Raw genomic sequence first — 16770 nt, 5'->3', positions numbered from 1 at the left:
GCGGAGAATAAACAGTGGGAGGCCACACCACGCTAATATTAGTAGAAGAGAATGAAACAAACCTGTGGTTTTCTGTTGGACAGAAGCATTTTGTCTTCTGTTCCAGTGATGGCTCACTAATAGTCAGGGCTACCCACTGCATGCGCAAAGAGTATGTTATTCTCAGATAACGAGCCCTTAAATACTGCAGTACCATGGTTAAGCATTTATGTGATTTAGCTAGTTCCTCTGTGTAAGTCACAGAATAGCAGTTAATCATAGACAAGTGTAGATAGATGTACAAGCTAACTGGTGCATGGTCAGAGATAATGAATAGCAATGACAGTTCAACACTGTAATGAATACATGGGGAAAACTGTTATTAAAGATAATGGTCTCCAAGTTATTTGCTCTGAACAGTTTTCATGACCACCGCACAACAAAATGTACTCATTTTAAAGTAATTCCCACAATTGCCTCTAGCTTAACGAAGATATTTTAGCTTTCATCTTTCAACAGTAGTCCACTGTTCTAAATTATTTTTGCGATCAGTTATAATGTTCTATAGACAGATATTCATTATAGAGAACAAAATTGTTTTCCTAGGGGTGTGGTGTAACTTTCAAAGAGGACAAAGGCATACATCAGCCACTGCCTCATGTATTTGAGAAAGTCACTCAGATCTCTTGTGTTTCAGTTTACTCTTCTTTAAAATTATGAAAGAACATTTTGGAATGCTGTGAGATTAAGTTACAACTGTTCTGATAGTACACTGCCACCTGCAGAGATGATATCAGAAATCTGCAAAGAACTGAGGCTTTTGAAGAAAGGATAGTTGACTCTTTGACCTTTGTAATGCATATTAATCCTGTAACCATCTTGTAAAAACCCCACAGTATATACCAGCTTTGAGAAAATAATTTCACTATGCAACTATAAAATACTGGTTAAAGCAGATGAGAGTACTTAACAAACATCACGGAAACTTTCTCTCAATTATTAAAAACATAATCCAATTTTAAACAATAGCACCGGTTGACATTTAAACAAAGATGTGTAACAAGATATCAAACCTCAAATGAACACCACAAATATTAACAACTGATGCTTTCTAACTGATACATAGAGAAGGAAATTAAGAGAAAAGCAATATTTCATAGTTATAAGTTTTATTTTGGAAAATGTAAACGTCACTAACCATGCATACAAGTTAAGACGATATTTTACAGTTGTTAATTTTCTTTCTTTTTCCTTTTTTTTTCCTTTGTTATTGTTGTTGCATAGGACATTATCACAATATATAATCTATGCAGTACAAAATACATAAAAAGTTACAGCAGAGCAAGAATAGATGAACATACAACTGTACAACCGTAATACTTCAATGTAGTGATTTAAAGAGTTGAAAAGTGACCCATGGAAGCATTCATGTGCTGCTGATAAAACTGTAGAAGTAAAGATGATGCCGGTAACATTTAGTTCACTAAAGCTGGAAGTATATATGTAAACACATGCACACTTAGTGGCACACATATTCTCTGTCACCCACACAGGCATGTGCTTGTGAAAAACCACGTGTGTACATGCCCACCCGTCCCCCAGAATGCATACATACACAAGTAACTGCAGCTGTAACCAGAGATGAAACTCAACCACAAATCTCAAAAAATCAGCTTCAAACTTTCCAAATGCAATGATGTGGATCTAGGATTCTGGTTCAGACCCATCACTAGTTATAATGAAATGGATACCTATTTGTGTTCTGTAGACATCCCTTCGTTATTCAGTGTGTAGTATATACACCCTGCTGTGTATACGTACTATACAGTATACACATATATATGTATTTATATATATGTGCATATGCTTCTATAAATCCATATATATATAACCTATCTCAGTGGATGGGGTTTTGCGTTTTATATTCTGGCTTATGGGGTAAACAAGTATAACTCGTTTATTTTCTTCTGCCTAAGGCTATAGCTTTATCCCCAAAAGAGGTAAAGATACAGACATTCATCATACCATTCACTGACATAGACTATATGTTAGCACCCAATGCACAAACAGGTGGTGTGATGGAGTAAAAGAGCACCTGAAAGTCAGTTCGTAGGCATCACCTAATGAAATTAGTAAATCAAATGGCAATGAAAAAGCAAGCTTTAAGTATGCAGGGTTCATTTTCCTTATTCTTTCTTCACAAACCATGTACCCCAAAACAAGAGTACACATTCAAAGAATACACATTCTAGAACTCATGGCAAAGAACTGGAGAAAAGCAGTTGTGAATGTGAATAGGTAGAAACAGGTAAGCTCTTCGCACAGCCTTTTGCTGCCTGGCTGCATGAAGCATGGAGAGCGCTGAATGTCTGGACAGAAGGTGATGAGGTTTTAAAGGTGTACAGAGGCTTTCATAGCTAAAAGTTTTTGCAAAGGTTAATGCAGTACAGGGGGTAGGATATATACAGGAATTAGATGTTACCATCAAACAGAGGCTTCTGATGACTTGTTATAAATATATACCTTTGCAGTTATGTAACATAAATGGATAGTATGCATACATTATAAAAGCAAGGAACAATTAGTTCGCCGATATAAACAATTCTCACAATAAAATCTAGCTGCCAGGAGTTTACCAGGACTGCTTTCTAAGAAGCAAGATGCAAATTGAATTCATGTGGCCATTAATGCACTTCAGGCCTTTGCACAGGATGAGGTTAATGGAAGGGATGAATGAGTTTCTAAGGGTGTCTTTACTTTCAGTTCGAGTGGTGGTAGTGATGTGATGATTTTAACTTGCACCCATTTCCTATAGCAAGGCAGTTAAACTCAACTCAGAGGAAGCTAGAATCATGGCTGGAGAAAAACAAACTTTCAGGGCTTTCTTAATAATCATAAACCTGTTGTTATATGCTGAAACTAAAAATAAAAAAATAGGGCAATTTTTTAGTTTGTGGGGAATCACCTCAACAGATTGCATGGGGAAAGGAGGAGGCAAGAGAGGTACACATGCGTCCAAATGGAGGACTGCAAAGACATCTGCACCTTGCCAGAGCAGTGCTTCCCAAGCCTGCGATGTTTGTTGCTATGCCAGGAGAATGTTTGAGGTTCACTGCTGGGTGAAACAGCAAAAGGGTAAAACTTTGAGGTTAGTTTGAGTAAGCACCCAGATTTCAAAACATAATCTGAGCTGTTCAGGCTTCTCATATCTGCAAACATCAGGAGGAACCATCATGAGAATGGAGTCTTATGACTTTGCTGATACTTCTGCTTCTTTTCTAACATCTAGCAGATGCTACAAAACCCCAAACACACTCTTTCCATATGAAAATAGTAAGAGAAGTTTTGTTCGCATTCAGTTTTGGAAACTACTAGTGGTTTGTAATTCATCATTTTATCCTAAAGCTATCATATATTAAACGATTAATGGAGATATTTGAAACTCTATGATTTTAAAACACAGTAATTTGAGTGCGAGTCTAACACATTCTGAGGTATTTACAGCTCAGATGTAAAAAAAATGTGTGTTTTTTTTTTAAAAATAAATAAATATTAACAAAGCATTTCAGAGAATTTCCTGAAAGTGTAGCTATGTTGGCTACATAGAATCTCACAGCCTTCTTATTAGATGAACTGGCTGAACTGGAAATTCATCTTTGAACCAATTTTTTTTTTTCTACTTAATCTGGGAGAATTACTAGTAATACCTATGAGAAATATACATAAAATCCTTAGTTTACTATTTGAGTTAAAGTTTACATAGTTCTTGTGTCACTCACAATAGCTGTCCTGTAATCTTTATATCCCATAATCTCAGTACTAATGAAACCTGGTGTGAATATTCTTTCTCCAGGCTATTGAAACAACTTGTTTGTAATGCACCTACTGATTAATGCTGAATTATTATGCCCTAAATGGACTGGAGTGATTCCTCCTTTGCTAAAGATTAAATGATGCTTTTGTTGGAAAAGATGATTTTACAACAAACTGAACCACGAAGCCTATGATTTTTGCTGATACTTAGTTTTCCTTTTGATCTCCTCTCCCCCTTTCTCCCCACCCCAATCCCTCTATTAAGGTATAATAATAATAATGAGAAATGTGTTTATGTCTTGTTTCCAAGTACATGCACAAGACTGTTGACTTGTAGAATTCCTTTAGCTAGACACCTTAAATGCCTCGTTACTAACCACAGCACAAGAGCACTTTTAGCAGTCACAGAAAGTATTGGAATGTGAATTCCTGTTACCTGAATTGTATCAAGTTGTTAAAATTGTGTGTATCAGTAGATGAGATTAAAAAGAAGAAAAGAGGAAATCTATGGAGGCAAACAGATCTGGCTTTCTCCTAACTTACAGTGGTTAGGCAGCTTGTCACACAAACTCAACGTTTGTCATCTTGCAAAACCCATTATGATGTTCTTTCATTTTCTGTGAAATGAAACAGTAGAATTGTGCCTCACATGACTTCCAGTTGAAAGGGGAAAACTGATTTTTATAGAGGTGAAATCTGAAGCAAACAGCCATAAAAAAATACTGAAATAACTGCAGTTTGAACTGTCTTTAAGTATTTATCCATACAACTAATAGAATGTGTAGTATTAGGAATAATGTAAATATTATGGAAGTACCTATGAAACTACTTGGAAATCTATATTAGCCTCTCACAGTTAATATACAGTACAATAAAGACTTGCAAAATTGGATCAATGCAAAGCAGCAAGTAAGATATAGTTTCATTTGGAATCTGGAGGCATTCACTTGATATCAAATGGCAGGTTTGGCATAGAGAGTTACTTTTCACCATGCTACACTTAACTGCATTTATACCCTACAGTAAAAGCAAGAAAACCCCAAAATTTCCAGAATCAAAAGGACCTGAATTTATAATACGCACCATCAGACCCAGCCAAACCAAGCATAGTGTATTTGCTGCCAATGAAATCTCCAGTACATCACAATGCTGCTGGTCATTTGCTATATCTGCTACCATGTAAAACATAAAAATTCTACCTCTGTCTAGTGTCAAATATTTGAAAGTTACTGAAAACTAGCCAAGATTCCCTTTTTGTTATTAAGCAGTTATTCAGAAATGAGAGCACCTTACTTTATGCTGGTATGCGTATTTTTGAGAAATTTGTAGCAGTGATGAGCTAAAATGTCCTTTTATTTTAAAACTTAAAAATGTGTATTTAATTTTTCCAGTCAGAAGATACATTATGATTTTCCATTCCTTTTATCAGTGACCACGATTGTGAGGCAACAGGATAGAGAAACTAGGTCTTAGACAATTTGTCTTTCTAAGATACAGCTGTACAGTAAGTACCTTGATAAAAGTTTTGGTGGGCATTGGTTCAGCTATGCTATTTCCATAGTTTATTAAAAAAAAAAAAAAAAAAGAAGAAAATTGTTCAAGTCAGTGTGGTTTGATTTGAATATTCTGTTGGTCCCATACTGAATAGGCAGTGCAGATTGCTTAACAACTTGGGAGAGAGTGACAGAATGCCTCCGAGATTCCATGCCACCTTGCAATAAAATGTTACCCAGTGTAAATATGTTTCCTCATGATTGAGGTTATTTACTTAAGGCATCTTCTTTAGCATTTTTTCTCAGAATTTTATCTAGCATGAAACAAACAAACAAGTTTATCAACCTCACAGAGATTTTTGCAATAGGAAGTTGGTTTTGGAGCATCTTCGGCATGAAGTGAAAATACAGCTTCCTACCAAAAGCAGAGAGCAGCTTGAAGAAAGGCAAGACTCCTGTTTGGACACTCCTCAATGTACGTTTGTAATCAGGAAAACAAATAATGGAAGAGTCTGGTACCACATTCCAGTACTGATTTGTTCTTTGTATTGTTTGGTTTTTATTTTTTCCCCAGTGTGTGAAAGAACCTAATAAAAAGCTTCTGAGTGCAAATACATTTACAGAGTAAGGCTGCGGTTAGGGTGTGTCTTCATTATAATTATTGTGTAACATAAATATCCATCCCTGAGAAAGGAGAAGGGGGACACAATCCAACACAGTTGATTTGTAAATGTATGTATGCTCATGCTGTGCAATCTGGTCTTACAAAACTACTTTGACACCTGAGGTGAATTAAGTGGTTTGGGTTTTTTTTAGATTTTCTCATTTTCTTATAAAGAATAATCAAGAAGATTTGTAAATGGTTTCAAAATGTTTGAAATATTGAGACAGCAGAAGTCACAAAGTGTAACATGTAAGTCTGTCTGTCCATGAGGTTAGAATAGCCACTTGTCTGGTTGGGTAAAGAAAATTTGACTGGAAATTGCAGTGGAAGGCAGCTATTTACTGATTTTTTTAAAAAAAAAAGGTGGGGTGGGGAACTGAAGAGGGGAAGCAACAGTTTTTTAAGTGTGTGCAACACAAACGAAACTCCACGTTAGGTATTAGAGGCAAAGTGCTGACATCCAGTGCAGGTAGGTCTATGGGGAACTGGCAGGACTAATTGTTGGACTTGAGGCATCTGAGCGGCTGTAGTCACTGACAGATCCTGTTCTTGAGCTGCTTCCACTTCGTCTCTTGAGCATGCTTGGGTGGAAATTGGCATGGCGACGGGCATGCTTTGTCAGATGATCACTGCGCATGAAGCGTTTCTCACAGAGAGGACAGCTGAACTTCTTTTCTCCAGTGTGAGTGCGGTAATGGCGGGCCAGCTCATCCGAGCGAGCAAACTTCTTGTTACATCCTTGCCAATTGCATTCAAAAGGTCGTTCACCTGCAAGAAGCAAACATGGCATGATTAGAAGGGATAGCAATGTCTTCCATGTGCTTTTTTTGTATGCAAAAGTTAGAATAGAAAGGTTGGGAGCATGGTAGAAGCCATTTGGCACTAATTGGATGGAGAAAGTGTTACTCTCTGCCTGAGATGAGACTACCGTGGTATTCCAATCCATTAAAAAGTACTTCAAATCAAACTAGTGATAGATGCCTCATTTGATAACTGGATCTTCAGGGATGCTGGGCTCCTGATCCTTTAAGCTGATGTCATGTTTCATATCTCTTGTAGTCCATTAGACTTCTGGGCTTTGAAAATATCTGTACCGAGCTCTACAGAATATTCACTTACTCTTCCGAGCTGTCCCTATGTCTGTCTGACTCGGTGTTGAAGTTCAGGAGGTGTGATGAAGTCTCTCTTCAGTTTAAAAACAATAATGGTAAAAATGCACAATGGAAATTTTGAGGCACTGGGTGTGAGGCTGTCACTTTGCACTCTCCACAGCCGTGCCTGTGATTTCTGCATTTGCTGAAGGTACTAGGGTTTCTCTTGTTCACTGCCTTAGGTCTCATTTTAGAAGACAAGGGAGGGAGCCCTATATTTCAACCAGGTAAATGTGCCACATAGCAACCTTCTATCAACAGCTAAAACCCATGACTATGACACTTCAGGTAGGACCACTGAGCTCAAAGAAACAGCAGTATGGTGACCTGATGCACTTCTCAGCAGATTTCAGCCATGGGAAACATCTTTCATAGGGCAGTTGCATGGCTATGCTGGAGGTCTGCACTTGGGCACTGTGGTAGATGTGCAGCCTGAGAAGCTGAAGCACTGGAGGTGAGCACCGGCTGCAGACAGAAGTAGTGTTGTTGTTGTAATAGATGGGTATCTGGGATGTATTCCCAGCTTCATCACTGATGCGCTGCATAGCCTTAGGCAACTTGTACTATTTGTTTCCATCCTTAGTTTCTCCGTTTGTTAAAAACGACAACATCAAACCATGAAATGTGCTGCCTACTACTTCTGTACGTTGGTTTGGTTCTTACTGTCACTGCATCTGAATATCATGTTCTTTATTTGTTATCAATCTAGAACATCTTATTCATTTGTGAATACAGACTTAGCAGTTTTTGTAGTTATAATTTTTATAACTTCCTACTTGCACCAATCTTAATTTTTCTAATGCTGAATAGGCAGTTCAGGAGGTCCAGAGAGGTATAAAATTTCTGTCCCAAAATCAGAAATTAAAGTTACACACACTACGCCAAATAGGAAATAAATACATAAATTAGTCTCCTGGAGAAATTCAACACACCTTAATTGAAATTGTCTGATAGCAAAATTAACACCAGCCAACCTTCAATCTAAGTGGCCAGTAATCTGTTTTAAATTCACAGATCTGGCCATAACATTTATCTCCAGGATCTACTTAGGAGGCTTCTGCTCAGAAAAAGAGATTTTTAGGTTCTTTTTCCCTCTGTTCATGAAGCCTCCAAGATACTTCAGCCAAATCTCAAACAGTGTCTCATCTAATAGACACGCAATTCTAATTTTAAATAACATTTTATTCGAGACCATGGAGAAAACAAGTGTTCCTCATGTTCCCTTGATTATTTAGGAGAAATCCCAATCTTAAGCACATTTTGTGGATTTCATTAGTTACACCTACAACTACAATGCCTAATGCAATAGTTGTACCTGTACAGTACACAAGGGAGATTTTCATATGGAGAACCATGAACGCCACCTCCTAAGTGACCTACAAAAGTCAGCTAAGATGAACAGGACTGCTTTCAGTTGGTTTCCCTTGATCTAAAGCCTAAAAAACTTAAGGATCTACAAATTTTTTAAGAGCAAACCCACCAACAACTCATTTAATGCATATAGTTTTGTTGCTTAAAAAACCTATGCAAAGCCATTCCATGTCCTCCTTGGCCTTCTGCAAACTGTCAGGGATTCATCTCTCAGTCTGCTGAGAAATGGGAAACAAATACATTTTCACTATGTTTGTACCCAGTCATCGTTGTTAGATATGCTCCTGCCTGTGGTGGGATGTGCCAGATATCCCTGTTGTGTGACTAGATTCACTAATCTTTTTCCTATGTTTTGGTCATACAACAGATATACTTCCAGGAGGAGTCTGGGACCCTTGGAAAGAAGGGCAATAAGACATGGTCTAACAGCTGGATCTGGCCTGCAGAATGGAATTTTCTCATGCCTGTGCTATAGCATCAATTTCTGGTAAGGCCTTTGGACATTTCTGTTACTCAAGTTCCTACTCACCTGCCTGACGATGTTGTTGATGATGGTCATGGTGATGTGGGTGCTAAGCCAAAGAAAATGTGGCCTTTCTTCCACTACTACTTCTCCTTCCAAGAAACTATTTTTTCCCCTCGGTCCTCTCTAGTCTTGATTTGACATCTTTTTGGTAATTGCCTTTAAGTTTCTTGGCCAAATGTTTTTCCCCTCCGTGCACTCTTACAGTGCAATCTCACTCTAGTAGTGGTAGGAAGTTCTCTAGAGTGCTTCCCAGCTTTGTTAAGGTTTAGCAATACCTCCTCAAAGAAAAGCTGTATTGTGAGGAAATGCTGGAATTCTTGTGTGAAGATATGAGAATCATTATTGTTCATAAAAAATTAGTACACAGTCTGGAACAAAGTTGCTGCAGGATGTTAATTAAGGCAAGACCTAGCTGTTGGTCTAAAACCACACGTGGAAATTCATAGTCTGTCATCAATCTCATCTCTTAAACAGAAGGGATGTGGTTTTCTGTGCAGGTACGTTATATAAATGACCTTTTACTGTCAGTAAAGCAATCAACAGAATGACAGTTTATATGAATTGATTGCCTAATCTCATTAGGGAAAATGCAGCCACAGTACAAGTTTTTTGCATCAGCAGTAACTCATGGTCATATTGTAGTTAACAAAGAGCCTTCAACATTAAAGTTGCTGTACACGACAAAATAAAGACTTTGAGGTCCATCTTAGGCAGTGTTGAAGTCAGAATTTTACCTTTATACAATGACTGCAGAATTTGATCCTATAAATTACTGTGAAAATATTATCAGGTATCTTAAATATGGTAGGAAACACGTCAAGCATGTGAATGTATATATTGAAAGTCTTAGCACTGCCTTGGCAACATCAGGTTTTTTGTGCATTATGAGCATTACTAGCAGGTCTCAAAGAGAGGTAAGTCTCCAAAAGATAAAGATCCTTGAAAATAAAGGAATCAAAAAGCAGCTTAGGCTTTTTTACTCTTAAGAGAGGCAGGCAAAAGATGCCTTTAAAAGATAAGGAATATTGTAATTAATTTTTTTAAACAATTTTAAATAGGTTTGGATTTCCATGTTCCAAATCCCACTAAACTGTAACCTTTCTAGCTCCTCTGACAGAGCATATAACATCACATAACTGGTGTTAAAAGTTACACAAGCTCATAGAAAAACATCACATTTGAGAATTAAATACAACTGATCTTAACTGAAAATTACACAAGCAAGAACATTTTTGGCTTCTCCCTGAACTCCACCCAGTCCAAAGAAAAATGTGTGTCAAGCTGCATTAAGAAACTTGCAGTGCTCACTGAGTAAAAGAACATGAGATCTGCAGGTGTACTGACTCCAAATTCATTCCAGTGGCACAGCCCTAGCTACTCATACTGTTTTATACTGCTTGCCAGAGCACACCACCAAAGGAACCGTAGAGTTGCCTGCGCTATAGAAACAGCATTTTAAAAAATGCACCTCTCTTCTTTCTTGCTGGAAGAGATTCAGAAGCAAGTAGAGCCAGGCTGTTCTTCTGGTATTACATAAAAGTCCTTTGTATTATTCTATATTTGTCAATCGTTACATATATTGAGGCAACTACATGTACTTATGGGAAACACAAACTACAGAGATGGTGGAACCAGAACTGATGTCTTGACTTGTAGCACACTTCTAGTGTACTCTCCACTTTTCCCCAATTCACACACAGTTTTAAGGGCTCCTTTCATATATAGTGACACTCCTGTACAGACACTGGAGTCCTGTTTGATTCATCTGTATGATATCCAGCATTTGAATAGCAGTTAAAAATGATACTAAGTATTATGTAGGCCTGAGCGTGCTTAAAAAACCCCACGCCTACAAATGACTAAAATGCCAAAACAGGTTGAGACACCTGTGATACCAACCATTTTCAGAATTCCAATGGAAAGATTAGGCAATCCTATCTGAACAATTTGAAACGTGATATCCACTGCCCTACAGATTAGAGTATTATCCAGTCAAACCATGTATACGGGCTATTTTTTTCAATTTAACTCATGTAGTAGCTTTGCACATTAGCACCTTCAAACATATGCCAAGACCATGCAGTAACAAAGAAATTTATATTCTGGGAATTCCACACGTGCCTGCAAAACCAGAAACAGTAAGCCAGAAACAATTTTCTGTGATCTTTAATCTGTTCTGCTGTTTTGCAGAACAGCATGGTATGTTGTTACAAAAACAGACTAGAAACCTGAACATGCCACTGTGTGCTATTCTTATATTTCTACATTTTCATATACATAATTACGGGTATATTTGGAAACACAGATTAGCAGGCTGGGTGGGGAGGATGAGGGGCAGACAGTTAAATACAGATGTGACTGAAGCAGCCTTCCTCTAAGAGAGGAAATGCTATCCTGGGAAAAAACACTCACCCAAGCAGACCACGTTTCTTGAGACTGGCTGTTATTTAGAAAAAAGAGAAAGGTTATCCTTCAATAGCACCGATATGTATTTACAAGCATTTAGCTTCTGTTACTCTCTTTTTTATAAACAAGCCCTTTTGCAGTCAAAACCCAAGCCCTTAACCATCTGAGTGCAGGAGAGAGAATAATGCACTGCTTTGATGTTAAATGAATGGTGGTTTCTTTATCAAGTATTTTAAAATGGATCAAAACATTCCAAAGCTTCACAATTCCAAATTTCTATAAATTAAACAGTTTTAAATTAACGACTTTGGAGGTGACATTTCATAACCAAACAAGCGAAATGCGATCATGATTTTTGTATCCACTTTTGTGTGTCTGTCAACAGCTTTTCAATGTCTCCACTACCTTCAACCATATCTAACAGGTAGTTAATTCAGCAATATTAAGCTTGGCTAGTTCCAGGAATATAAGGAAGTTTTAGTAATGTTCTCAGTCAAAAGAAAAGTCACAGGGTGAATTTGACTGTCATTAGACACCAGAAGCCCAATATGGGAGTGTGCTATGAATGCCCAAAACCAAGAGAAGCTTTAGTCAGAGTTCACACTTTATTAGACACTGGGACATAACCTCCCCAAAGCCCCTAGGACACACAGGAACAAGGAGCTGGATTGCATTGGTACCTGCTGACAGAAGCATGCATGTTCCTGCTATTTCCATTACCTGTGATGCGACCTTTTTTTGGGAACTGGAGTTCACAGATTTCCAACAGGCACAGACCCAGGCATCAAGTACAATCACACTTGAAAGTGTGGGCATCTTTACTTTAATCTTAGCAAATACAGTCATTAAATGGATAAATTTTTGGATCTTATGTTTACCACGTGCACAGGAAACTATTACTGAGCAGAGGCTGCAACAGCTACCGTTATATCCATTATTTAAATCCTTGGTTTATTTCCTGTACCTTAACATTTTTATTGAGTTATTTAGACAGGTATGAATATTTCTTGAATTTCCAAGCGGCAAGTTTACATTTTAAGTGAATGTGTGTTACTGTTTGTTCTGGAAGTGCTTTATTGCTCCATCTGGGAGCACAGATTACAGCACGCATGACTTATCTGTATAACCACAGCTAACTAGAACAACGCAAACAGCAAATGATGAACAACAGTTCAGATACCATAATGATAATGATTACAATGCCAGAGAAATACAAGTAGTGCAAAATTCCTCCCCTAGCCTTAACCACAGTCGGGTCTGCCCAAGGACCAAAATAACTACTTTGGTATGTTCCATGCAGCTACCTTCTGCTCCTTCTTAAAAATATTACAACTCACTTTCACCATAATGGAAAAAATCTTTTTCTTTTTTTCTTTTTTTTTTTTTTTTAAACAGATTGCATTCTATCAGTTATATTCTAGGCCTTTATTTCATGCTTGTTCATTAATATCTTAAATCTCAGTTTAGAATAATTTTACGGTATTTTTATCAGCCACATTTGCTTCTCTTTTGTCAAGGCAGAAACATTCTAGCCTTTTAAGCTTTTGTTTTTTTCACAGGACACTCCATCACATAATCTTTCTGTTGTCTAAAATATGCATTCCATGGCTTTACTGAATCCCTGTTCAAACTGGGATGCCCAAGCTGAACTGCTCTGTGTGAGTTTCTATAGCTTAGCACTTTTAAAATACCCACAATTTTTATTCTGCATTTTTGCACAGTAAATTAAGAATCTGGAATTTGAACCTCTTATCTTTACCAAGTCATTTTCTGCCTACCATGTTAACTCCTGTTTTGACTCCTGTTTAGTTCTCACTTTATCTTTGCTAAAGTACATCACTGTGTGTTCAGTACATTAAGCTCTGTGTTCCACTCCCAGCTAAAACCTAGTTCCAAACTGCTTTGCACAAACCACCAGTAAGTAGCTGAAAGTTATATTCCATGATCTGGAAAATAAATCTTATAGCAAATTTGCTTTAAAATGAAAGGGTCATAAATTCAATAAAAAGAAAATTTGCTACATCTTTTGCTAAGGTTTTGAATGAAAGAGCAAAATAAAGGCTAGAGCTATGTTTATTATTTATTTTTTGCTCCACTGAAAAAATAAAAAAAAACTTTGAACTGCAGAAGAACTCAGCAAACCAAGTAGCCCATAGTAATTTTATTTTTGGTAAAATGTTTTACTACTTTTGGAGTGTTTCTTTGTAACACTATTTTAATTCCTTTAGCTCTGGAGACAAATTTCAACACAACGATGATGTTAATTTGAAATGAATTGATGAAACACATTATCACAATTTTTCTGAAATAAAAAAAGTCAGCCTGAACTATTTGCTGAGTTTCACTGATACATAGTTCTGTTCTTCATAAAAAGCCACTTGTTGGTGAACAAGTGTTCACCAAAAATTTAGTTTCTATAGTTCTTACTAATAAAGAAATGCAAAGGTTTTGATATTATTTATAAACATTTCTTAGCAGCTTTCGCTTCATGAAGATTAAATGCCTGACATTTTTATTAGGTGACTAACTGCAAGTCTGATCTTCTAAGGGAACAATTTCATTTGTGTTTTCAACTTTCACTGGACTCCCCGTGTTTATAAGCACAAGGGATTTTCAAAAACGGCCAACAAAGACGGGCTAACCAGCCAAGTGTAAGGACCATGAAACTCTATCCTCCCCTTCACAGAGAAATCTTGGAATACATTCTAGATCTGTGCTGAGAATGTGACTGGGAATTTGGCCTCTAGCTTTGCAGTGTGGCCCAAGGAGTCTGAGGTGATTCCCTACAGCATCTTAAGCACAAGAAACTTATTTCCCAGTGTTATGCTGAGCTGCTTTGGTTTCCTTGTACGTTTGTGCTCCTGAGCCATTTTGCATACTGTTGGTAAGTGATGCAGCCCTTCAAAACGCTCTGTCTGACATTTTGAGTTCTCCTTTCAAAACATAAAAAGATGCACTACTGGAATGGCAAAGAAGCAACCAACCCAAAGACCATGCCAGAAAGCCCAAGCATATTTTCCAGGTATGTATTTTTATGATCTTCTCTGGACTGACATGGAATGTTACAGTTCCATGGATACATAGTGAATTCTATTTGGTTTTCTTCTCTCTAGCTACATTTACATTGTAGTCTCTCTCTCTGCTAGAGAGTACTCCAAATATTAGTCCTGCTGGGCAATAGAGAAATTAAATTATTTCCCATCGATTGAAGACCATAAAAAAGTCAGAAAAAACCTTCAGTAATTCCACAGTTTAAATTTCAGATCTGTGCCTGCAGACCTGATAGTCTAATGCTACTTGTTTTACTGCACCCTTGGACTACAACGCAGAATACTTGCCATTGCTAACAGTAGGCTTTCTCCTGTGCAGTTTGCCACTTCCGTTTCTGAAGAGTTCGCACTTTATCTCTTCTCCCTTCCTCACGCAACCCCTCCCTATCGTATGTTCCTTCCTCTTTTGAAACTACAAAAAAATAAGTTGCACTAGGCCAGGGGCTTGTGAAGCTTTGAGGTCAATTATACAGACTACATCAAAACTGGGACTGAGGAAACAGTTACATTTGTATGTGTTAAATATGTTAAAGAGTTTTTCTCTTGAAACACAACCAGATGCAAAATCATTAGCCTTCAAGATTCTTTTCTTTTATGATGGGGTCTAAATATATAGACATATTTCTGAAATACATCCTCTCTATTAGAAGTAACAGAAGTACTTAAAGCTACTTCAGCAAAGAGGTTGAATTAGCCGATTAAAGCATTGAACCAAAGGTGCTTTTATAACTTTCTGAATAATTAATTAACCTAGTCATATGCTCACCACTTATGTAAGTATCTGTGCATCTGATGACTCAATTTGATGCATCAGTAGAATCCAGTGGAATAGAAAAGCCAGTAGAAAGACAACTCTGAAACTAAAGGCTGAGAAAGTGAAAGTGAGGGAACAGAGATATGTGTAATTTGTAAAACACTCCTACAACTTAAAGATTCCTCATCATTTTTCTAACCAAGCATCACAGGCTATCTGTGACTACTAGCAAAATGAAGGAAGTTCATTTAGTGAAGGGAGATGAAGGCATCCTTGGCTTTGCTGTCCTTCCCAGCTTCCCATCATAGTAGCCATAAAAAAGAAGGTAAAAACAACAACAAAAAGTCCTGTTGGAATTTAAAGTATTGAAATTTAGCCAAACAGCTCTAAATAGTATCTTTGTATGTATACTGCTGAGATTTCATGAAAAAATTTAATCCATCATACCTGATTCTTTCCTTTCTCTAAGTTATTGCTAACAGTAAGACACAGGTGATACCTTTGAATATGCTAATCATCTGTCAAACAGTAAGGTTGTATGTCAGCATTGTCTACCTATTTGAAAACTACATATTACGTGAACTATTCAGCACACCCGCTACAGCGTCCCACATGACACGGCTTCACAGCAATGCTACCTCTGCTCCACGCCACTCTTCCTTGCCTAAAACTTCTTTCACTTATAGTGAGGTTATATTCTTGCATCTCAAAGCAGCTAATGATTGTATAATCCACATATACCTTCATTTGCTTTATGCCTGAGCTTGTAGAGAATGTTCTCATTTTAAAAAATACTTAGTAATGTATTGCTTGCTTTAGTCAGAACTGGGTTATGTTTCAGGTTGTAGACAGGGTTAGTGGCAAACTAGAGAGGAAATAGATGGCGCTGAAGTATGGTGTCAGACAATTGTCACCTTTCCAGTCTTTTTTTTCTCACTATCCTGAAATGTGGCGCAGTTAAAAGGAACAGAAGAGTAACAGAGAAGAGTGAAAGAGACAATATGAAAGGGCTTGTGGGTGAAATTCTGTGGCCTTACAGTGGAGTCAGCCCATGTGGTTGCAAGCGTGTCCCTGACCGCTGCTAGGACGATAAACCACAGCAGTCTCAATGAAAACTCTCCTAGATCAAATACTGCAAGTTTAAACTAGGAACTCAGCAGTGCTTGTACCATTTATACCGTGTCATCAGTATGCGTTGATTAGCTGCTGTAAATGCCACTTGGCTTCACAGCTCTTACTGCAGAGATGAAAGGAAGAGAGAACCCACTCTAGGCTAGGCAAGCGGACAGAACTGGCTTCCTTGTCTTCCATTTCCTGACCCTACACAGCGCTGTACATCGTCCACTCTAAGGCCAGGATGCCTCACTGAGCTGGACATTGGGTGTGGTATTTTCCTCTTCATTTTTTGTGATGTTCTTAGCAAAGTATTTCTGGAGGAGTTACTGGTTACATACAAATGCAGTAAGAGCAATTCTTTTCGGATGTAAATTTGCTCATTAGTACCTTAGGTATTCAGATTAGCCGTGTCAGCTAAGAATGAGATGCATATGTATGTTTTCTCCT

At 37.6% G+C, this 16770-nt stretch overlaps 1 protein-coding gene across 1 annotated transcript in view; it reads right to left on the bottom strand.

The window, feature by feature from the left end:
* Positions 1 to 1131: 1131 nt before the first annotated feature.
* The window catches only part of KLF13 (Kruppel like factor 13), a 36050-nt gene continuing 20411 nt past the window's right edge, over positions 1132 to 16770 (bottom strand). The window contains exon 2 of the mRNA XM_040601012.1: positions 1132 to 6717. Within this exon, the coding sequence (XP_040456946.1) occupies positions 6425 to 6717 (293 nt within the window). The 3' untranslated portion in view covers positions 1132 to 6424. The remainder of the gene's footprint in view (positions 6718 to 16770) is intronic.

The sequence above is a fragment of the Falco naumanni genome, chromosome 7, assembly GCF_017639655.2.
Source record: "Falco naumanni isolate bFalNau1 chromosome 7, bFalNau1.pat, whole genome shotgun sequence".
NCBI classification, from domain to species: domain Eukaryota; kingdom Metazoa; phylum Chordata; class Aves; order Falconiformes; family Falconidae; genus Falco; species Falco naumanni.
The sequence above is the reverse complement of the archived record's forward strand: the minus strand, read 5'-3'. Positions and strand labels throughout refer to the sequence as shown.